Source organism: Copadichromis virginalis, linkage group LG22 (assembly GCF_057382275.1).
Source record: "Copadichromis virginalis isolate Kocher_CV1m ecotype Utaka linkage group LG22, C_Virginalis_male_GT1.1, whole genome shotgun sequence".
In the NCBI taxonomy this organism is placed as follows: domain Eukaryota; kingdom Metazoa; phylum Chordata; class Actinopteri; order Cichliformes; family Cichlidae; genus Copadichromis; species Copadichromis virginalis.
The window spans coordinates 5,249,327-5,273,625 of record NC_140638.1 but is presented as its reverse complement, the minus strand read 5'-3'; the positions used below and the strand labels follow the sequence as shown (position 1 = coordinate 5,273,625).

Genomic DNA, 24,299 nt, shown 5'->3' with positions numbered 1-24,299 from the left:
ATATTAACAGCAAGTTAGACTGTCACCACAGCATAGAAAGTTCTTCAAAGTTTTTGTGTGCATGACTTCTAACCTTACTGTACAGCACATAGCATAGACAGATGATATATTTAATCAATACATCATGCAGAATGAACAAGTAAAAACTGTAAGATGAGTCTGAGGCTCATCTGGGACATTTGATAGTGAGGTATTTTGGATTTATTATTCAAACATTTTGATCTCACATTATTTCCATTTATCTATAGTACCAAAATGATATGTCCACATCTCCTCAGACCTGACATGGCCTGCCCACATTCAGGTCCAGACCAAAAAGGCTAGGCAGTGCCTGTATCACCTACGACAACTGAGGAAGTTCAGGGTCTCTCCAAAGATCCTCAGGATTTTCTATACAGGCGCTGTGGAGAGCATCCTCACACAGAACATGACATCGTGGTTCGGGAACAGCTGTGTGAAGGACCAAAAAGCTCTCCAGAGAGTGATCCGTACAGCAGAACGCTGCTGCAGGATTGCTCTCCCCCCGCTTCAGGACACCTACACCAGGAGATGCCGGACTAGAGCAGCGCAGATACTGAAGGACCCGTCCCATCCTGGCAACAAACTGTTCCAACTTCTGCAATCTGGTAGAAGGTTCCGCAGCTTCCGGGCAAAGACAGAGAGACTCAAGAGGAGCTTCTATCCCCAAGCCATCCGTGCCCTAAACACACACACCCGCCCTCTCACATCATCTATAATTGACTGAGACAGGACTCTTCCAGACACTCTAAACCAAGGCACAATGTACATTTCAAATTCCTTTAATTTTAAATATGTTTATATTGTCTATCCTGTAAAATAGTCAGATGTCTATTCATATTAATGTACAGAATTCACCTGCTTGCTGCTACTACTGCACATTCACCCAGTGTATATACTATATGTATATATATATATATAATGTTCTTCCTCTACACCCCCCCCCCCCCCCAATTTTTGCACATGTCGAGGAGCGTGTCAGGCTACATTTCACTGTGTGTTATACTTGTATAACTATGCATGTGACAAATAAAGAACCTTGAACCTTGAATATACAGTAATGACTCCAGCAGACAACATTTGGTTATGGTCTCATCTCAGGGTGGCTTTTAGACATTAGAGAGTGTCTATTGACTATCACACAGTGTATATGTATTATGCCAAAGCACTCAAGATGAAGTTTTCCAGTCAGAGTTAACAGCAATATGTCTTGGTGAAATCTGGTGAAAGGTAATGACAGAACATTTAAACTTCACGTTCACACTATTTGAACTTTAGAAACTACTTTAAAAACTACTTTTACGTATATTTGTTCTATATAAATGAAACTTGTGTAGCCAAATGTTGTGGCCTCTCTTCAGTGCTGGCAGAAAAATATTTTTTTTCTTTATAGTATATGTAATGCATTAAATCACACACGATTTTTAAACATATTCAAATAAAGATGAAATCAAAGGGGCCTTAGGAATACAGTATAATAATTAAATGTTTTTAAGAGATTAGACTAGAGATTAGATAAAACTTTATTAATCCCTTGGGTGGGTTCCTCTGGGAAATTCTGTTTCCAGTAAGACAGCACTGACATAAGTTGCAAAAGAATGTAAGAAGAAGTAGAATATATCATATATACACATATATAAATACAGAGTATATAATAGGGATAAATAGGATAATAGGAATAACCAGGGAATTGCACATTTCAACTATTTTGAGTCTATTGCACCTTTGAATATAGAAAAAGGGCACAGAGGAAAATGGCACTACAAATTGGTTGTTCCCTCCTCCTTTGTCCTCCTTTTCCCCCTCCCTCTCCCCTCCAGTGAGGAGGTAAACAGTTTGATGGCGTGTGGGACAAATGAGGTTTTAAGTCTGTTGGTCCTTGACTTTGGGAGAAGCAACCTGTCACTGAACAGACTCTTCTGGTTGTTAATGGCCGTGTGCAGAGGATGCCCAGCATTGTTCATAATGTCCAACAGTTTCTTTAATATCCTTTTCTCTGCCACTGTCACCAGAGTGTCCAGCTTCATGCCGACCACAGAGCTAGCCCTCCTGATTAGTTTTTCCAGCCTGGATGAGTCTTTCTTTGCTGTGCTGCTCCCCCAGCACACCACATAGTTGGATTAAACATTTGTTTACCAGTCAGTGGAAGGTGAACACGCCTCAAATACTCAGCATGTAACAGAAACCAGGAAATATTTTCAGACTGAACAAACCTGTAAAACCATTTCTGACTTCTTTACTTTAACTCAACTCTAACCACGATGAAGAATCTAATAATGCTCCTTTTGCTTTTTTCACATTGGATCTACAGGTAAGATTATGATCATCTCAAGAAATACAATTTTGAATTTACTCAACAGAACTATTCTAAATAGAATAAATAATGGTTTACAACAACTAAACTCTGATAACTTTACCAAGTATCCCTTTAGCAAAACAGAAAAGTCACATGTACTCATGTACTCACATGTAACGTCAGACTGTTGTTTTAATTGTATTAACTGTGTCTGTCCTACAGTCAAACACTCCTTGAAGATTTTTTTCATGTTATCTTCTGGAGTTCCAAACACCCCAGATTATGTGGCAGCAGGAGAGCTTGGGGGAATTTTAATAGCTTACTATGACAGCAACATGAAAACACTAGAACCCAGACAAGACTGGATAAGAGAGTCTATGGAAGATGATCCACGTCAATGGGAAACACTGATTAAGAACTGCAAACATTATAAACAGCTGCTCACAGATGAAATTAGAAGTTTCAAGCAGTACTCAAACCAGACTGGAGGTATGATTCTAACATTTTTCCTATTTGTTATTCTTTTATTTGTTTATTTAAGATAAGATACTGTAAGACTTTATTGATCCCATGGTGGGTAAATCTGTGCATTACCTCAGCTCAGGTACAGATAGCAGGAGAAAAACACAAACAAATAAAAAATAAAATACAAACAAATACAAAATAAGTAAGATAATACACTATATACAACAGAAGCATACACAGTATGTGGGGATAGGTTAATTGAATAATCCAAATTGCCACTAGGTTTGAATGTGCGAGTGAATGTGAGTGTGAATGGTTGTCTGTCTCTCTGTGTTGGCCCTGCGACAGACTGGCGACCTGTCCAGGGTGTACCCCGCCTCTCGCCCTATGACAGCTGGGATAGGCTCCAGCACCCCCACGACCCTGAACGGGATAAGCGGAAGCGAATAGATAGAGAGATAGATACTAGATTAGATCAGAAAAATTCCCTTTGGAGTCTGACAATTTCTTTAAAACCTGTGACAGATGCTACAGAAGCTAGAATGAGTTGTAGTTTACTTCAGTCTCTGTCTCTCTTTCAGGTGTTCATATTATCCAGGAGATTATGGGCTGTGAACAGGATGATGAGACGAAACAGACTGTTGCTTTTAAATTTTATGGATATAATGGCGAAAACTTCATTAGATTTGACATAGAAACAGAGAAATGGATCACTTCAAACCCTCTGGCTAAAACCACCAAACAGGAGTGGGATAGAAAAACAGCCAGTAATGGAGTTTGGAAGAACTTCCTCACAACAGTGTGCCCTGACATGATGAAGATGTATTTTAATGATGCAAAGAGTTTTTTGGATAGAAAAGGTAGAGTGAAATTTGAATTTACATTCTATTGACAAACGTTCCTAGTGAGTAATTTCTGGTTAGGAATTGTTCTGCATTAACATATCAACACTTTTGGGTATGTTGCATTTGCACTACTTTATATCCTAATGGTTAGTTCAATATCATCATGTTCTCCCAGGCACACTGCTCATGTTCTATCATGTTCTCTTCAGTTAGATGTAGAACTGAAGTACATTAAAGTCCAAACAGAGAATTCACAACAGAGTTCAAAAACTTTCTGAGCTCCAGAGGCTGGTTAAACAGGCAAAAATAAGCAGACTACAGATCAAGAAGAAGTTTACAAGCTCAAACTCAGACCAGAGGCACAGATGACCTGATAAAATGTCACATGTAACTAGTTACCAAATACAAAAAAACAACAACTAAGAAATAGCTGTACTGACATTCCTTTACATTTACTTTTACTTGTGTACTTTTTGACACCTTAAAAAATATCTAGTTGGTGGAACTTTTGGTGTTGGTGGAGTTTTTAGCATCATCTACAAAGAGACATTACTTGTAAACTACTGGGGAAGGACTTTCTTCTTTCGTCACTGTAGTACGCAGCATTGTTAGCAACTCAGTTAATTCTGTGATATCACAATGAAAAAGGATTTGGCATCAAATGGTGGCCATGACTCATTTACAAAGTTTAAAAAGATGTATTAGTATTTTTTAAAAATATCTTTCTTTGCAGTTCCTCCCTCAGTGTCTCTCCTCCAGATGACTCCCTCCTCCCCAGTCACCTGCCACGCTACAGGTTTCTATCCTAATAAAATCATGATGTTCTGGAGGAAAGATGGAGTGGAGATCCATGAACATGTGAAGAAAGGAGAGATTTTCCACAACCATGATGGGACGTTCCAGTTGAGTGTTAACATGAATGTTTCATCAGTGCCAGGTGAAGACTGGACGAGCTACAGCTGTGTGTTTCAGTTCTCTGGTGTCGAGGACAACATCGTCACCAAACTGAACAAATCAGTGATCCGGACCAACTGGGGCAAAAATGAAAATCGAACTGACAAAAGTGAGAAACACAGTGCTGTGCTCTGATTGTGCTTTTAGAATAACAGAAATAAAATGACTGTTTATTGACTGTATTATCATTATATATACTAGCAAAAAGTCAGTGGAAAAAGAGAGCAAGTCTGTGCAGCCAACAATGCTGCATATAATGTTGACCAATTGTTAAATTGGTTAATCTGAACTTGACATTTACTTAGCAAAAGAAGTGGCTTTTTCAAATCTTTGACCTGATAATTGGAAAAAAAACCCTTTCATTATTTCAAATTTTCATTATTGTTTTTATTAGAGCCAAAAGTTTTTGTAAGTTGTGCTAGCACTGATTAAGGTTGGGTTTGTTTTCATAGAGAAAATAATCTATAAGCCATAAAAGGTTAAATCAACAGTCTAACATTTTTTAGATATGCTGTGAAGTATGTAGTAAATGCTATATATTTGTACATACATATTTGTACATAAATACATCATTCATCTACTGCCACATAGATCACACTACCATTGCATTAATAATCAGTGTGATAACAGGGAGGATGCACTGTATATACATTATGATCTGATTATCCCCGTCACTGCTGCTGTGGTTGTTCCTATTCTTCTCATCCTTGTTGGTGGAGTTGGATTTGTTGTTTACAAAAGGAAGAAAGACAAGAGATGTAAAAGAGGTGAGCTGATATTCATATAAAGACTGGAAAACTGAATCTAATACTGCAGTACGTTAAAACATGGGGGAAGCGATAAGAGCAGCACAAGACTCAGTATCACATTCAGTATGGTTTTTCAAAATGTAAAAGCTTTGTTACCTGGATTATATTTTTCAGAAAACATCCCTATGTCTCGTAAGTATAACATTTTATTTTCTTACTTTCTTTCTCTCTTGACATGGACGAGGAGGGTCTGCCAATTTTTGTCATTTTCAGTCTCTTTTTTTCTTTTCTTTACTTTTTCTCTTTTACATTTTTCATTGTTATACATACAGTTTTTGTTTTATGATCAGATCAGTTTTGACCGTGTTTTATTTGTGAATGCTGGCAGCATCATGGCCTGTTAGAGCAGCGGAGTCGTGAGCAGATGAAGGTCTCTGAAGTGTAGTTACAGTAGAAGAGGTTGTTGGCAGCAGTAGGAAAGCAGGTAGGCTGTGAGAACCTTGGGTTTGCCTTGAGTATGAATAAAGCAGTTGTCATTACCACCCTGGATTAATGCTCTCATGGTGCCAAAAAAGGTTAATCTGCCAAAAACTGATTTTCAATGTTTCCATGTGTTTTTTTTATGTGTAATGTTGTTACTTATATTGGTAAATAGAATTTTTGGCCACTAGAAATTTGTTTGTAGAACTATTGTTATATTTGTTGCAATTTCTGCTGCCCTCTTAGCCAGATCACTATTAAAAGACATTTATAATGTAAACGATATTTTTCCATGAATAAATTAAGGTTATATAAAAGTCCATCCATCTATATTTGATAGCATTTATGAGGAATATATTTGACGCATGTTTCACAAAAGTTGCAAAAATCACAAATCATTTTTTGGCAGATGATCACGTCACCGCTGTCAGTGCCAGTCACTACGGTAGAAGTTTCTAATGCACCACCTTTAATTGAAAATTAAGCTTTGGAAAGTTGTAAGCAATTAAAAAGAACTGGGAAGGGCTAGTACTGACAATACATAAGAAACTATCAGAGTGGAAATAGTTGTCAGTCAGATATCTTATAGAGGCAGGGTCCTAATAGTTAATAAGGTGTCCTCCTCCTTGTGGCTTGTGGCTGCTGTTTTTCCTCAGCTGATTGTTTCCATGAACACTGAAGAGCTGAAAGGGGAAGGGAAGTTGCTGTTAGTGAGTACTCCACACCTGGAACAGTTTAGTCAGCTGCACAGTGAAGCCTTGCTCATGGCTGTGTGAAGGTGAGGAATTTTGAGTCTTTAAGGGACACTGCAGTGCATCAGTGGAAGGAGGCTTTAACAGTTATCACAAGCTTTCAGGTGGAGGCTCTTTTATAAGACCCTTCCAAATAGACCAGGAGATTTACAGTGGAGGAGAGTCCATGTTGCCCTGCCAACAAACTGTTTCCTGGCCCAGCTAAGAACACACCAAGGGGAGGGTTGTCCTTTTCAGTGGGTTGTCTGAAACTGTGTTATATGTTTTCCTGCAATGTTCCAGACTTAGGAGTGTTTTTGAACTTCTTAGGTTTCTGTGTGATACGCTTGGGGAGGATTCTTCTGTTCAGACTTTTATTCTTGGACCAGTTGCAGTTTTGGTTAATTTTCTTTTTGGTCAGGCCAAGTTGGCCATTTGGCTAACCAGGAAGAATAAGCTGAAGGGTGGTGTCCAGGTGGATATTGGTGTAAGCTTGGCTAAGGGCCCATGATATACATCCTGAGTTTAGGAATAATGTGGAGGTCTTTCTGAATAAATGGGGTTTAGATGGACCATTTGTACATTCATTACTGATGATGTAATTTTTTTCTTTCTTTTTATTAGTGGGTTTATTTTTTTCTTTCTTACCTTCCTTTTATGATGTGTTTGTGAAGAAACATGCAGTTCACACAGTACTTGTTATTTTGTACATAAAATCCAGTCCAGATGACTAACAGTGTGTTTTGGGCCTTACAGCTCCTAACAGCATCTCTGAACTGACTGAGAAACTGAATCCAGAGACCAAATAGAAAAACAGAGGACAGAGATTTCTTCACTTTTAAACTGAAGAGGTCCCAGGAAGAAAAATCCAAACAGTGTTGTATGCATGTTGTTTAAAAAATGTGATTTTGAATGTGCATATTTTCAACTTTTGTGGAAGATAATTTCTGTTTAATATTTGAAGAAATTTCCATTGTTTATTAGCTTTTAAAAAAAAAATAAAAATAAAAAATAAAAATCTGAGCATCATTCTCACAGTTTGTACATTTAAAAGAAAAAAGGAAATGCTTCACCTGTTTTGTTCATTTTATATTTTTCTTCCTCATATTTTGCAAGACAAAACATCTGTACAACTTCTGCTTTGAAATATAGACTTTTACATTTTTAATGCAGTTGTGATTTAAGGGTGAAGACGTTGTTGTGAACCATTTGTTCTTTTTATGAACAGATCAGGAGCAGCTGTTATTCTTAACTTGCTGTTAAACATTTTGTAGTAGATATGATTTATTTGTTGTTTTTCAGTGCTACAGACACCCGTGTGCAGGTTAAATATGTTTCCTTAACTGGACTTTGGCATTTTTTTTTCTAGACGGAGAGAATAACAGTTAATGTTTTTGATGCTACTATTTATTACATGTGCATGTGTAAAAGAAAACAATACCCTCTCTTATTATTATTTTTGCTGTGGATTGTGAAGACAATACTAGACCATTAAGTCACATGAACACAGAAATCTAAAGTGTAATCATATAAATATTATATGGACATTAAATAATATATAAATTTGTAATTCTAATGATGACCGTTATATAGATGAGAGAAGGAGAGACAGAAACTGGTGGGTGAGCTTCCTGCTCTCAACAGAAAATGTTATTTGCTCCATTAAGTGACTTCATCTGCACTATAACCAGTTACTCAAACACACTGTCATAAGGAAAATAGCTACAGTAAAAAGAAAAGCTAGAAAAACACATTTAGTAATTACATGTGATATATTTCTTAAAGCTTATTTTATTCTTTCCCCTTTTTATTCCCACTGACTCTTCTGGTGCAAATATCTCATAGAATAGAATAAAATAGACTCGTCCTTTATTTATCAAAAACAACAAGAGGCAGGTTCACTATAACCAAAACTCCAGACTCAAACATCATATTACAAGTTAGAGTTCAAAGTTCAGTGTATGCTCAGCAGACGATTATGTGCATGAAATGGACTGTTATGATCAGAATTGGTCAGAATTAGCCCAAATATAACAAACGTTACTTTTTTCTCAAGGAAAGCATGTTTAGTCTTTCCATTTAAATATGTATTTGTAAGTATATAATTAATTTCTATATTAATATCATTAGAATTAAACCCGAGGTTGCTTATAGCTTTGACTGACAGACCTGATGACACAATGCCAAAAAAGCTTAAAAATTAACCAAACAGATCTAAACTATGAGGGCTGTGAGAAAGGCTGGCAAAAAAATAAAAAATGTGTGTGTTTTTTTACAGTAAACACAGCAGTCCTTTCTCAATATATTTTATTTTATAAATTGAGCTGCTTTAGCAACATGAAAGTTAACAGGTGGGGAATGTTGTTCGCTATAGTCACAGCTTGTTTTTAACAATCTCAATATTTTATCTTGTCTTGTTTCTCCAAAACGTGTGTTGATCACCATTATTGACAGTCTGGTATAATAAGTAGCTTTGTTTGGAATTGTGCACGGCTTGTCTGCTTCATTGTTTCACAGAATAGCATTATCAAGGTGCAGCAATAGCTAAATTGGCCAGCAGGTGTCACTGCAGATATGGTTTCAGATTGTTTCGAAACCAAAATGATTCAAACATATTTGAGCCCTCATCCATCTAAAACCAGCTTGTTCTTCTAGAGTGGTTCCCTGGTTAAACAGACTAATTTCAATCATTCATCAAGTCAATCTGACATTATGTTTCAAAGCTAACATCATGAAATCACGAATTAACTGTGTCAGTCATCAAATCATATAGCAGTGACTCATCCATAGTTCACTGCAATCTCTGTTTTCTTTCTTTCTCTTGTCAGGTTTCCATAATTTTACAGAGGAGAAGTGGCTGTGAATAGGATCAAAATACTGGTGAGATGACTGGCTTTTCACAGTGTGGTTATAATGGAGAAGACTTTCTTGACATGGCTCTGAAGACACTGACGTGGATCCCAATGAAGTCAGAAGCTGCCATTTTTAAACCAAGATCTGACGCTGACGGAGCTTTAAATAAATACAATGAAATCATGCTCGCTAAGAGTTGTCCAGAGTTCCAAATGTGTAGACAGGTAGAATAACATGATGCTTTCTTAGGATACAGTAGTGATTTTTTATGTTTATTTATTTATTTTATTTTTTTTCTAATATTAATTTTCTTTTAAAAGAGGTCAAATTTACTGGCTATATCTCACTTGGCATTTAATGTTTTTAATCTTCAGGTTGATCCAATTCTGGGTCGACCCACTGAAACTGATTTAGGTGATTTTTGGTGGAAAAAATGTCCAGGCTCAGGCTCTAAATTTTAGATACTGTGTCTTTCAATTTAATGACTGAATCTCAATCTGTGAACATGTTTTAACATGAAATGTTCAAAATAGACTGTCTGCAGGCTCCATTTAAAACTTTAAATACATTTGGTTCAGTGTTAGACTCCTAAAGTCATCTGAGCCTCATCGTCGCTCAAATTTTTAAATCATCTCCAAGATCCAACAATTGACAGGCATTTTTCAGTTATTGTGAATGATTTTAATGAGACAAATGATTGATTAGTGATCAATGCGTAACATACAGTAAATGATTTCATGGCAAGAAAACTAAGATTCTGTCATTTGAATTAATGTCCACAGAGTCACAGAGTTAGAAAGATAGAGACTACTCAGATTTTCTGAGCTCATAATAAATCTATAACATAATTGCTGTGCTTATTGACAACTGATTGATTGTAAAAGCATTCATAAGTATACAAATTAGTCAAGTAACATTTAACTGGAATTTCAGTGTTTGTAAAAACGTGAACGTCTGCACAGTAACTTGCTCCTCTGCTCGTTGGTAGTGACTTTATGAATGAGGAAATGGATTAGATTGTAAGTCAGCTGGTTCAGGTGCAGCAGGAAGGGAGGAGTCAGAGAGAAACTCAAAGTTTATTGATGAAAATCTGCTAGCAAGCAGTTTAGGTTCAGAGTCTGTTACCAGGGTAAATACTAAGCTGCAGCTGACAGCTGAGCTTTCCAACAGAGGAGGAAAGTTCAACCAGCAGGTAAAAATTAGTGGAAGGTACACAGATATCTTTTAGTAAGCCCAGGCTGCTTAACACCACTGTCTAGTGGTGACATACAGTAAATTGAACTGGGAGCCAATGAAGTGACTTCAGTGCTGCTTAAATATGTTTAATTTCCTATGTTTGTTTAAGGAGACTGCTTTAAGGAGGCTGAACTATTTTTTTCTTCTTGAGGTAAGGCACCACTCCCTACCAGTTGGTGAACGGCAAGCAGAAAAGCCTGTTTGGTAGGTAACGATTTGTATGCAAGAAAGAAAAGGAGGAAGACGCACTATGATATTCACTTCAGCTAATGACAGAGAACCTGAAGTCTCTTAATGTTCGAACAATGATAAATATAACTCTAAGAAAACGCTACTTCCAGATGAAGAGAGTCAACTTTTCGGATAACATTGAGAAATCATGAAGTTATTTTTGTTGATTGCCTTTTGCCACGGTTTATTTGCAGGTAAGACAAACCTTTTAATCTTTATATTCTATCACAGTCTCATTTGAACTAAAGCAACATTTTTGTTTTAGTTAATGTTTCAGAGTGTAGAGAGAGGAAGTGCATTTTCTAGGATTTACAATACTTGTTTTGAGAGAATCACATCTATTTTCACATTAAAAAGTATTTTAACTTTCATCTAAGATGCTATCGTGTCATTGTTATCTAAGACTGGACACAATAATCTTTAATAACACAAGATTGTGTTCTTATAACTTTCTCAAACCCTCTCTGTTTTAATCTCACACAGCTCTCAGTTAGTTTATTCTGTCTTTATTTTGCTACATTGCAAGGGCAAACATCTCACATTTATATAATGTTGTTCTAGTCTTACTGAGCACTCAAAGAACTTTTAACAAGAATTCACATTTTAGCCATACATTCATGTAGCATTTTGTCTGTGTCACATCCATGGACGGTTTAAAATCACCAGTTAATCTAATATGCATTTCTTTGGACTACAAGTAAAGTTAGGATTGGTTAGCTGGCGTATCCACAGGAAACCCAAGCAGGCCCAAGTGAAGACATGCAGACAGAAAGGCCCTCTGCTGGGATTTTAGCTGGTAACCTTTCTGCTGTGAGGGGACAGCACTGACCAATGTACCACCATGCTGAACTATTTGACCCAAACTTTATGTTAGTGTTAAAAAAGTGTTTCATCTCACATATAAACTGTTAGAGGTTTAATAAAGAATATTGATATTACTATCATTTGTTTATACACATTTATTTTGAATAGATTTTGGTCATTCTTAATCACTTTCAGCTGGTTTCAAACAAATGCAAAGCAGATCAGCAGGATCACACAACTTAATCAAGTTAATATTAAAAAGTTACAGACTCCTGCTACAGATTCATATTATGTCATTTGTTACTGCAAATTATGAATATTTTAACACAATCAAACTGAATGCACCACATTTCTGAAATTGTTTTCATGTTTAATTGTTGTAATTATTAAAAGTATAAACATTTTTTGTTTCACAGTGAAACACTCACTGAAGAATTTGGTCACCGGATCCTATGGCATTCCAATCATCCCAGATTTTGTGGGTGTGTTGTTAGTTGATGACATTCAGACAGGTTACTGTGACAGCAGTCAGAAAACATTCAAAATACAACACGACTGGGCAGAGAAAATATTAGAAAATGACCCACAGCAGAAGGGCTACTACAATATTAAATGTTTTGAAGATGAACCAAACAAGTTCAGACAGCTGATTTCTAGTTTAAAGGGGGAAAGGGAAGGTACAGTATTTTTTTATACTTTATCTTTGATGGTTATAAATATAAAGTTATAGAAAAAATGAATCATGTAAAAATATTTTTAAATCATTAAAGATTTACATTTTTTTTTCTTCTTGACTGAAACCAGTATCCATCAAGACTTTTGCACAGTACTGTTCATTGAAATCCCTATTTGTCTCTCCTCAGGTGTCCACATTTTACAGAGGATAGATGGCTGTGAATTGGATGAAAATACTGGAGAAGTGGCTGGTGTGTTACAGTATGGTCATAATGGAGAAGACTTTCTTAAATTTGATCTAAAAACTCTGAAATGGATCGCACAGAAACCAGAGGCTGAAAGTATCCAACAGAAATGGAACGCTGATGTAGCTAAAAATAATTATTATAAAAGTTCGCTCACTGGGATTTGTCCTCAGTGGCTGAAGAAGTACTTGGACGCTGGGAAAAGCAGCCTGCAGAGAAGAGGTAGATTCACATGACCTGATGCATTTCTCATGGATGTAGAAGAGTTTGTATGTTATGCTGTATTTTATTTCTGAATAATACAGTGACCTTTAAAAAAGAATATGGCATAGTATTTAGGCTGCCTTTTTATCTAATGCCTTTAAAAAACCAAAATGTCCTTCTTTCAACTTGATTTTCATAGCTGTGTGCCAGGTCTCTCTATGTGCTGAAGGTGATACATTTTAGGAATTAAAAGAACTTTACTTGCAAAGAAGACTAATTTATTTATTGTTATAGTCATTAAACAGTTTTCTTGATATCTCCTTATGAAGACTCTGTTTTTAATCTGTTTTCAATTCCCACCCCCTTTCTGAAGATCATCCTTCAGTGTCTCTCCTCCAGAAGACTCCCTCCTCTCCAGTCAGCTGCCACGCTACAGGTTTCTACCCTGACAGAGCCGTGATGTTCTGGAGGAAAGATGGACAGAAGGTTCATGAAGGTGTGGATCCTGGAGAGATCCTCTCCAACAATGATGAAACCTTCCAGATGAGTGTTGATCTGAATGTTTCATCACCTGAAGACTGGAGAAGATACGAGTGTGTGTTTCAGCTCTCTGGTGGTGATGAACACATTGTCACCAAACTGGATAAAACAGTAATCAGAACAAACTGGGAGGAGAAAAATGGTGAGATAAAAACAGCTGATTAATTTTGTTTTTTGATTCTCTGTACTGTCTATAATGTGATGTTTGGATTTTTTGCTCTGTTTTTTGTTCTGACCCAAAGAAGAATAGCTGCTACTTTATGTGTTTGATTCCAAAAATATTGTTCAAAAAACACATAAAAGTCTCTGTTTTAAATTTAAAATTAAATTAACTATTTACACACACAACTATTTTAAATTCAGCTCAATTCAATTGTATTTATACAGCACAAAATCGAAACAACAGTCACCTCACTGTTTATATTGTAAGGTAGACCCTACAATAATCCATACAGAGAAAAACCCAACAATCATATGACCCCCTATGAGCAAGCACTTTTGCAACAGTGGGAAGGAAAAACTCCCTTTTAACAGGAAGAAACCTCCGGCAGAACCAGGCTCAGGGAGGGGCAGAGCCATCTGCTGTGATTGGTTGGGGTGAGAGAAGGAAGACAGGATAAAGACATGCTGTGGAGGAGAGACAGAGATTAATAACAAGTACAATTCAATGCAGAGAGGTCTATTAACACATTATTCTTGGCCTTACAGCTGGGGAACTGTTATTGAATACAAATATTTTATTCTGAATATTTTATTGTTAAAATGTGTAATATTAGTGTCACCTGTACAACCACATAACTAAAGCCTCAAATAGATATTATATAAATATGCTACTGGATCTACATCCTACACTGCCATGGGTTTTATAGAGTAACTAGATTAGCACTACAGAATGAAGGAATTTCTGTTAACCTGCTCCATTTTACTTGTTTTTTACTGAACAGAGAAGCACATCATTGTTGCCGTGGTTGTTCCTGTTCTACTTGTTCTTGTTCTTCTCATCCTCTGTGCTGTTGGAGTTGTTGTTTATAGAAGGAGGAGAGGTGAGTTATTCAAATAAGCTGACCTGATGCTCTAGACATCAAAACTGAACTTGTTTGAAATTTCAAAATTATTTGCACTTCTTTTTTATTTTACAAGTACAAGACAACAGGTCTTGTAATTAAACTACTTTTCTTTTATACTCTGGCTTTTAACTTGGCAAAAAACAATGACTAATGCCTGCTGAATAGTTTTAGTTTTTTTAAATGGATCAAGACAGTGTATCAACCAAAAATCCAGAAAAAAACACATTACATTAAATTTATAACTTGATTCAGCAAAATACAAAATAGTAATTGGTGGAGAAACCTGAGTTGTCAACACCAGGTTTACACACATCTCAGCCCACTCCACTTTACAGAAACTCTCTAAATCCTTCTGGTTTCTTGGCTGCTTCTTCAGCTTCAGCTCCCTCCACAGATTCAGTTCTGCAGACTGGCTATGCCACTCCATGACCATAATGTGCTTATTCTTTACTCACTCATTTGTTACCTTGGTGTTATGTTTTGTGTTATTGCTATGCTGGAAGATGCACCCGTGGCCCATATTCAGTGTTCTGAGTGAGGGAAAGAGGTTCTTGTCCAAGATTTTATGGTACACAAACATGTCCATTGGCACTCAGTGCAGTGATGTCCTGTATATATAGTAGAAACGCAACCCGAAATTTGTTGGGGATGGTGTGTTCTTTGAGTTATACTCAGCATTTCTCTTTCTCCAAAAATGGAAGGTGGAGTGATGCCAAAGAGTCTGATTTTGATTTCATCTGATCACAGCACTTTCTCCCAAGGTTTCTCTGAATCATCACGTGCCCTCTTGTTTGAATGAGTTTCCTGTCACCATAAACGCACACCTATGTACACAAAAAACCTCGTATAGAGACAGACCCCTCACACACAGCATAGACACAAAACACACACATCACATATAAAAATTTCCATCTTTTGGCACATGTACAGGGCCAACAAATGGTGTAAATTTCTGTAATTACAACAAGAACCTAATGTGCACAGTTCAAGATTAGGATGTCACAAGGCTGTGCAGGCACGAAGGAAATGGACCCAATATGCAGACTCCAGCACACAAAATATAAACTCAAAAATGGCTTTAATGCTGACCAGGAGAATACTAACCGAACAGATGATACAAATAAACTAGGCAGGTTGACAGATGGAACACACAGTGTATGAGGGTGACTATTGTTATAGTGCAATAACGAGCACTGGAACAAGAGGGAACGAGGAACAAGTGGAAACACAGCTGGAACTGGGAGGAGGTTGAGATAAGGAGACCCCCAACAAGAGGAGACTATCGTAAACATGACCATATGTGGTATCACATGTGGAGCAGCAGCAGGTATAAATGTAAATGTGGACAGGTTGTCTCTTTCGTCTGAATCTCAAGTACGGAGGAGATAAGACCCACGTGTGAATAAATATCTCAAACCAACTGACAACTATCTTTTTCATTGTCTCCTTCCACAACTAAACCACCATCATTACACCTCTATAACAGCAGAACCTTGCAGGTGCTGCAAGATTCCGGTTCATTATGGTGTTGTGCATTACCAGGTGTGTCCTTGTTGACTGCAGTCCTAATTGCCTTCAGGTCATTATACAACTCCTGTATAGTTTTGGGATGATCAGCCTTAACTCATAAAGCAAGATCTTGCATGGAGTTCCAGATCAAGGACAACTGATGATGATTTTATATTTTATATTTTTTTCATTTTCTGAATAATTAGACCAACACCTGTCACCTTCCCATCAAGCTTCTTGCTGATGGTTATTTAACTCATTCCAGCCTTGTGCAGGTCTACAATCTTGCCCTCAATGTCCTCTGAGAGAATTCTGCCTGGGGTGTAAGAAATCAATCACTTGTGCCACTCAATGACATGCAAATCAATGTATAACTTTTAGGTAATGTGTTTTCTTTTTCTGGATTTTTGGTTGATATTCTTTTTCTTTCCTGCAAAATAAAACTACAATAAAAAATTTGAGACTTTTAATTTCCGTGTAATTGATCAAATTCTTGCCCACACTGTACTGACACTTCCTGTTGATTTTTTTCTTTTAGTTTCAGGTATCATCTAGTAGATCTTCTTTGTAAGTAAAACTTAATTTATATTTTAATTATTATTAAATCAAGGGAACCAACCTCTAAATTAAAAAAAAGTGACTGATAAATACAACTCAATGGAATATAGAATTTAAATACACTACAAAGTCTTTCAGGTGTATCAAATTCACTAAAATGATGCAAAAAATATAGTTTCCTGCCACAAATATGAAGCTTTGCGTGATAATGGCTGTTTTCTCAACCAAACTGAATTGCTCATTCAAAAACCTTTTCAGTGAAGTTAAAATTATCGTCTAAATGGCAACAAGAATTCTCTCTCAGTCCATCTATTATTGTAAAATATAAACAATAAAATATCAATTCCTATATTTTTTTTAAATTATTGATTCTATGTTGCAGAGAGGAGGTCTCAGAAGAACAGAAAAAAGGAGCTCATGTGTGAAAAGTCTGTTTTGCCGGGTTGAAGATGGGCTTCTGATGTGCTGATGAACTCCAAGGTCCAGTTGCACATCCATAAGTCAAATCATACGATAGTCAGTCAGACACTCAGCTGTACTTCCTTAACTGTTCTGTTCCTGGCTCCCAAGTTAGGGACAGGTCACATCTAACCTAACATGCTCTAGAACAAGTTAGGCTAGAAGGCTCCGTTGGAGAATTGAGGTGCACGACTGGAACAGAAAGCGTCTCCTTTTCATCCATTTATTGTTTAGATATTTATTTAAGATGAAAAAACTTTCTGCCCTTCACTGCTGTGTTTTTCATTAAGAAAATGCTATCTTGTCACAGTGTCATGTTGTGAATTTAAATATAAAACATATAATGAGCACAAAGACTATTATAGGCAACTAAAACTAAACTAAAAGTGAAACTAGATGTAAAGAAAAAACCCAAACATTTTATCTAAATCAGTGTGAAATGATTTCACTGTACAGTCTTTATAATGTCATCCAGAGTTGGCTGTAGATTATACACCAAACATTTACAGTGTTTCAGGAAGTCAAAAAGATTAGTGGTACCAATAAAATTCAATTGTCAAAAGAATTTTGGACATAGATCGTATGGGTTTAGTGCTGCTCGGGCACTATGGAGTAACACCATATCATTTTTTTTTTCCATGTGCGGAGATAAAATATTGATATTTGGCTTAATCAGAAAAACTTTAATTGTCACTTTAACCATATTATATGGAATAAAGCCAAAAAAACAAAATGAATGGTCAGAGCTGTCATTGTTAAATCTGAAGCCAGATTTATCAACTGTCAGCACCAGTTCAAACTCTTAGCATGAAGAAGCTGCTGTTGGGGTTTTTAAATATGCACTGTCTATTTTGTGGCTGAAAGCAGCAGGGGAAATAAAACAATACAAACACCTCTCAACCTGAGAACATGGAAGAATCTCTGGATACAGAGACTGCATAGAGAAAAACAGCAGCACAAGTAGTTTCTAAACACTGTATAAAAATTAAGTTTTTATACAGTGTAGGTGTTTAAAGTTGGGCTTTAAAGTTCATAAAAACACAACCTACTTGTAATGCTTTCAATTTAAGACTATTTCCTGCCTTCACTTCAGTTTACATTTTTTACATTGTGTGCTTCTGATTAACAAATGCAGCTAAGTGAGTTACCTCTTATGGGAAAACTGAAGTCTTTGGCATGTCTCAGATATAATTAAATTATACTAAAAATATGATTTACTACCATGAACATGAAGTGCACTTTCACTTTTGAAGAAATTCTACCAAGGATTTTTTATTTTAAATAAGCTTTGTGTGTCTTATTGCGTCTGTAAACACAATAGTTTAAAAAGCATGAAAAGTGGCAAAAAACCTTATAACTTAAAATATTCTCACAAGTGTCATCTTTATTGTCAACACACAGGAATACCCAACTACTTTAGGGTGCTTTAAAAGTCATAATAATGACATAGAGAGCTAGAGAGGGTTTTTTGTTGTTGTTGTTTTTTACTGCCTTTGTTTGTATTGACAACATATAGGCACATTGTGAATGATATATTGTGGCTCTGGCCTCTTCTGCGTGGACAAATAACATCGAACTTTCATAAAATGTATTTTATCTTTAAAATTGTGCATAAAATTCTGCTGCCTTAGTTTGTATTGGCAGATTTCTGTAAATATGTTGGTTTACACTATATGCAGTTCAAAAACCCAATATTTATTTAAAGGTTCTTTTCTTTGATTGCACATCTTCATCATACCACTGTAATTTTTAATTAGTCATTGGTTAAACCGACACTAGTGGAACCAGATATGAAATAAAGCTGATTTCAATCACCAATAACATTCCACTGACATGCATAACAGATTCAACAGAAATACTGAGCCTATGCACACTCTGACACACTCTGTAAGCGTTGCTTGTGAAATAAATAAATGTATTGCTCTTTATATTTGCACTAATTTCTCACTTTTCAATGAAGTTACTTTAACACTCCAATATCACAACATGACCCTTAATTTGGAAACTCTGAGACAGTGATTCTGTGTTCTGTAATGCTGATCTGAGTTTGTGTGTGTTTGTGTTTTGATGCCAGGACTAAGACGTGTAAATGCCTGAGTTGTTTGTAAGTCGGTGAGTTTCCAACTGTATCAGCTGCACAGGTCAAAACATGCATCTGCAAAAGCAAGGAGCAAGTTACAGACAAAAGCAAAAAATCTTGCTTGACTTGATTTATTTGAGTTGATCTTATTTTACAATCAATTGCATCTTCCTCACAGGTTAGAAACCTGGACATCTCAATCCCTTCTTGTTTCATTAGGTAGTTTTTAAAATCTTTGCTCTATGCTCTTGAGCAAGGCAATAAACCCTAATAATTCTCACAGTGCAGGAGAAGAAGTGCAATTAATAATGTAAATGATACAATTTTTGACCATGTTCTGTAGCACCTTCAATTTTGTTCCCTGTGGAGATGAGATAATGTGTAACAATCCAAACCCTCTGATTCTAGTTCTGTATCATGACACTCTAGACCGAAACAACATTAAAATGACAAACTGACAATAGAGACAACACCCCGTGGGGTTCTCATCTTCAATATCCTTCACTGAATGATGCAGTGAATGACCTAACCATCATTAACAATATAGAACATGTGATTCATGATGCTGTAAAACCCATGACAGAGAAGTCATTTTTACATATTTATTGATTCTTATATTTCACCATCTGCTGCTGAGCTGCTGCTCCCCAGCAGGTTTACGCTTACGGCTCTGTTGCTATGACAGCAAGTCCCGGATGGGCTTCGGGGAACCGAACGATCCAGGATCACGCGAAATCGTCAACAATCTCATCCAGCTAACTCACTTAGCGCGGTACGAAGAACAGGCCCATGGACTCGACAGGGTAAGACAGACTAGAAACTGAACTAAACCTGCAATAATAACAAAATACAACCAGAACATTAGTCATAATACAGAAAAATACCAGAATAACTGAAACATATATTAAATCATAAAATTCAAACAAACACCGGAGAAACAGAAAACAGTCCATCATTCAAAAAATAAACCAAAACACAAGAGACTTAAAATGCTGGGTCAAAATTACCCTCAACCGTGACAAGAATAACTGGAAAAGGGGAAGAAAAATGTAGCCAACACCCAAAGAAGAGCTTTGAAAGTCGTTCAAGAAGCCTGAAGAACTATTCCTGTAAATATAAATGCATAAACAGTATATGTTTCAGTATATCACAGCACCTATTTCCACTGTTTCAAGCAACGCAGAACAAATGTGGGGTGAGTCAAGACCTTTGCACAGTACTGTTGGTATTTTGCTGATTATGTGTGTTTTTACTTCAGTCTGGAAAAACAGATGGTGGCTGTCAGTTTGCCACTTTGTGTGTAACGTTTTGGCGTTTCTGTACTGTGGGCATCATAAATATCTGCAACAATAAAATGGTGAACACAAGTATTTTAACTTGTTGATATACTGATGCTAAAACCTTTGAACTGCTAAAGTTGGAGTATAAATTTTACTTAAGAGTCTAAACATAATGTTTAAACTCTTGTGCAGTCACTTTTCCTGTAATACACATACATGAGGGCACACAGCTGCAAATAAAACAGAAAAACAAACCATTTATATTATTATACATATCTACATATAAATATTATTAATATTCTAATGTCCTGTGGGCCATTTATATCACTTTTTTTCACTGCATTACCCCGTTAAAAAAACTCCTGGATGACCCTTGATAGTGAACATGTACAAAACGATTGAGGCGAAGATTTGTTTTATTTCACTATTTAAATGTCAGATTAAGGGAAAATGTTTGTGAGCAACTGAATTTCAGTAAAAAATCATCATGATGAAACCTTTAAATCTGTGATGCAGAAGCAGCCAATTCATGTGAATGTGAGATTAGAAGAAAATGAAGATTATCTGCAATCTCAGCTTCTTTTTTCTTTTTTTTTTTTTTGTCCCGTTTGGCTCTATAGCCATCAGAATTGTTGTCTTAAGGCCAAGAAAGATGCCAAGCGGATTTATTTTACCAAGTGGATCATCATGGCCTTGCCATATTAGTCCATTTGATTGACCTTTATTATAATTATGAATTTATTTTATTTTCAGTTGCTACAAACGGGACAGACATGACTGTGGGATAGGACAGGGAGAAAGAATGAAAGAAAGAGAGGGAGAGAAAGAAAACCAAAGGGGAGAAGAGACAGTGAGAAGGGGGGGAAGAGAGAAAAAAAAAAAAAACAAAAAAAAAACAAAACACCTGGGTCACCTGTATGGAGAAAAAAAACAGAAGAGAAAGCAAACAACAAAGAGCAACATAATAAGAAAAAAAAAGCACCATCACAATAAACTAGCTAGCAATAGATATCAATAGTTACTAAATAATAAACAATATTGTGCAGCACGCAAGATAGACAGCGCACAGTGTGCTTTGAGGCAGCAGCCAAGAAAGCTGTAGTCCGCGTCTGTGAATACCCATGTGTACACCTGTGTGCATACCTGTGTGGATCAGCATGCTTGCATTCCAAAGGTTTCTCCATGTAATGATCTGCTAGGGAGTGTGGGGAGCCACAGCCCCGTCCTCTATGGTATCAAGCAGGTATGGAGGAGATCAAAACTCCAGACATCCAGAGGCCCCCAGAACACAAGAGACCAAGGAAGACCCACAGAGGGGCAGCCGCGCCACTGTTCCAGAAAGAACTGAGGAGAGTCCCAGATGAGGGCTCATTCAGCAGCCGCAGAGCAGAAGCCAGGGGGAGTTGCAGTGACGCGCCCGTGAGCTCCGCCGGCAGCCAGCTGTGCCTGAGTGACCGAGCCCCAGGCCGAGAGGCCGGGGGCACCCCACCTCCGAAGTGGCCCAAGCGAGCCCCAATAAGCGGCCGCCAAGGAGTGAGCCGGTGTGTACCCGGACGCCCACCCCCAGACACAAAGAACCACCAACGCACCGACACCTGAGGGAGTCCACCACTGGCAGGGGAAGTGGTGGTAGGGGGAGATAGGCCTCCAAACCTTGGAGGGCCTGAGATGTCCCCAGAGAGGTGGCGTCTGATACCCAACCTGACATATAGACACAGACATACAGGCACACACAGATACAAACATCCATTCCCACCCTCATGCTCTCATATGCACTTACTCCACACTCAACCAACGTGGAGCTAGACATAAAGAGACGCTGTACACACGATCACACTCCCCAAGCGTACTCTACAAACCGGGTCTAGGTACCCTTGCCCCTGGAGGGGGAAATGCACCCAGACCCAGGTGGTGTTACGCTTTTCCCTGCGGTGGGTAGAGGCAGACCGCCCCGACTCCGCAGCAGCAGGGAGGCCCCACACCCCAGACCGCAGTCGGACGGCCAACTCCTCCTAGCCCCCCTGCTCCAGCAGGCCGCAGAGAACGGGGGTGGGAGAAGACTCCAAACCTCCCTCCACCCGCTCATTGTAGTGTTGATGCATGTGTGTTCTAAGGTGCATTTAAAACCCAGGAGGGCATGGAGCTACCTGCCAGAGAGCAGCAGGTAAGCGCATAGTCCCTCCTGTTAGCCCTCAATGTCTACGTGTATTTAAAATTGAGAGGTGGGCAACGATGCCAGGGGTGGGGTGTACACCCTGATGGTAACTTGGACTCCGTGTATTGTGCCCACCCCCAAGATCCTATATGTATGTGTAATGAGGGTGTGAGTAATGTGAATGTCTAAGTTGTGGGATAAAATTGAGGCAGAGGCAGCCAGAAGGGGACAGAGGGGGGGGGGGGGGGGGGGGGGTAGTCTCCTCTGCACCCTGGTGACACACCCCTACTCCAAGGCCCTGCATGTGTGGGTGGTTGTGGTGGAGCGGGAAGAGGGAGGCAGCTGGAGATGGGGAGGGAAGGAAGGGAGGGGCAGGTGACCCCTCCCTGGGGCCAGCTCCCCTGCTGACCCCAGTAGGCACTCCCATACTCCGCGACCCGCCAGGGAAAGGGGGCCCAGGCCCATCCAGACCGGGGCCCAGCGCAGCAGCGCCCCCCGGCCCCACAGAGCCCGGGACAGTCCACCCAACCCCACCACAGAGAAAACTGCACCCAGAAGCAGTCTACTAAAGTCACTTGTTCCTCTTCTTATAGAACATAGGTGTCAAACTCTGGCCCGAGGGCCAAATTTGGCCCGCAGCCTAATTACATTTGGCCCGCAAAGCCATACCAAATTACTATTAGAGCTGGCCTACTGGTATTATACAGCTAATATATATATTGTTTAGTATTAAGCTTTGCTTGTTCCATATTCAGTTTTTCAGAAAAAACTGAATACTCAAACGTGTTTGAGTCCATAAGAAAAGATTCATTCTTATATCTGGAGGAATAAATATTTTTCAATAAATATTAACGTTAGCCCGCGACTTTGTTCCTGTTTTGAATTTTGGGGCCCACTGTGTATTTGAGTTTGACACCCCTGTTATAGAATCATCAAACCATTTGTTTCCACAGCAGTAAGATGCATATCAGCAACATTCCTGTCCTAGCAGCTCTGTCTGAACATGCTGAGACCTGCTTCACTCAAACAGAAAAAAATCTCACAGAACTTCCGAAGTCCATATGAGCCTGAGGAAAAAGAGAAATAGTGATGGACATGAAACAGAAGCTTAAATGTCTTCTAAGTTTTCTTTCTATTGAACAGCTGTAGATATTAAACATCTCATGAAAATGAAATGAAGTTGTAGTAAATATGTAAAAAAAAAACATCTCTATTTAATAAATGCAAGTTTACTATTTTTCTATTTACTCCCATGCCACGAACTCTTCCAGAGTCACATCTGTGGCAGCATTATTAATTCTTGTAATTTATTTGAAGGCATGCATATATGCACACATACACAAACACACAGGACCAGTTTCTGCACCATTTGTAAGAACTGAAACACGAGACCTTTAGCTCCACCTGCTGGTGTGTTCAGCTGCCTGTAACGTTAAAGTTCTGATGTAAAGAACAATATTTTCACCAAATGGAATAAAATGAAAGAACCAACTGAGAAGTAAACAAATAAAAAACAAAAAAACAAACGGGAAAGATGCGAGAATGAGAATATTGTCTGTAATGTGATGTTTGAATGTTTTTTCTGTTTTTTATTGTTTTTTTTTTTGTTTGTTTGTTTTTTATGTTGGCTGATATGTGAGAATAACTAGTGGAGATCCTAACAGAAAATTAGGAACTTGCCTTCTATCAGGCAAGTTGTTTCTGGGATCTCCTGCGAGCCACTCACCCAGTTTGGGGAGCACTACACCGAGTGCCCCAATTACCACTGGGAACACTGGTGCCTTTTCCCTCCAATTCAATTCAATTCAATTTTATTTATATAGCGCCAAATCACAACAAAAGTTGCCTCAAGGCGCTTCATAGAT

At 37.9% G+C, this 24,299-nt stretch overlaps 2 protein-coding genes and 1 long non-coding RNA gene across 6 annotated transcripts in view; 2 read left to right on the top strand and 1 right to left on the bottom strand.

The window, feature by feature from the left end:
* LOC146682505 (uncharacterized) overlaps positions 1–24,299 on the bottom strand; it is a 73,733-nt gene that overhangs the window by 36,475 nt on the left and 12,959 nt on the right. The window lies entirely within an intron of this gene.
* LOC146682507 (zinc-alpha-2-glycoprotein-like) lies at positions 2,218–7,556 on the top strand. Of its 2 annotated transcripts, XR_014917670.1 has the most exons (6): positions 2,218–2,329; positions 2,537–2,803; positions 3,361–3,639; positions 4,358–5,345; positions 5,502–5,519; positions 7,295–7,556. XR_014917670.1 is itself a non-coding variant. In XM_085446693.1 (4 exons), the coding sequence occupies exons 2-4, from the start codon at positions 2,563–2,565 to the stop codon at positions 4,711–4,713; spliced, it is 876 nt and encodes a 291-aa protein (XP_085302819.1). In that variant the 5' UTR covers positions 2,218–2,329; positions 2,537–2,562; the 3' UTR covers positions 4,714–6,324. The 2 variants fall into 2 exon arrangements, 1 of the variants encoding a protein (XP_085302819.1); XM_085446693.1 differs by lacking the exon at positions 7,295–7,556 and having other exon boundaries at positions 4,358–6,324.
* On the top strand, positions 10,726–18,859 carry LOC146682506 (major histocompatibility complex class I-related protein 1-like). Of its 3 annotated transcripts, none has more exons than XM_085446243.1 (7): positions 10,726–11,052; positions 12,079–12,144; positions 12,526–12,804; positions 13,160–13,468; positions 14,271–14,369; positions 16,441–16,469; positions 16,843–18,859. In XM_085446243.1, the coding sequence occupies exons 1-6, from the start codon at positions 11,007–11,009 to the stop codon at positions 16,455–16,457; spliced, it is 816 nt and encodes a 271-aa protein (XP_085302369.1). In that variant the 5' UTR covers positions 10,726–11,006; the 3' UTR covers positions 16,458–16,469; positions 16,843–18,859. The 3 variants fall into 3 exon arrangements, with proteins under 3 accessions (XP_085302369.1, XP_085302368.1, XP_085302370.1); XM_085446242.1 differs by having other exon boundaries at positions 12,079–12,339; XM_085446244.1 differs by lacking the exon at positions 12,079–12,144.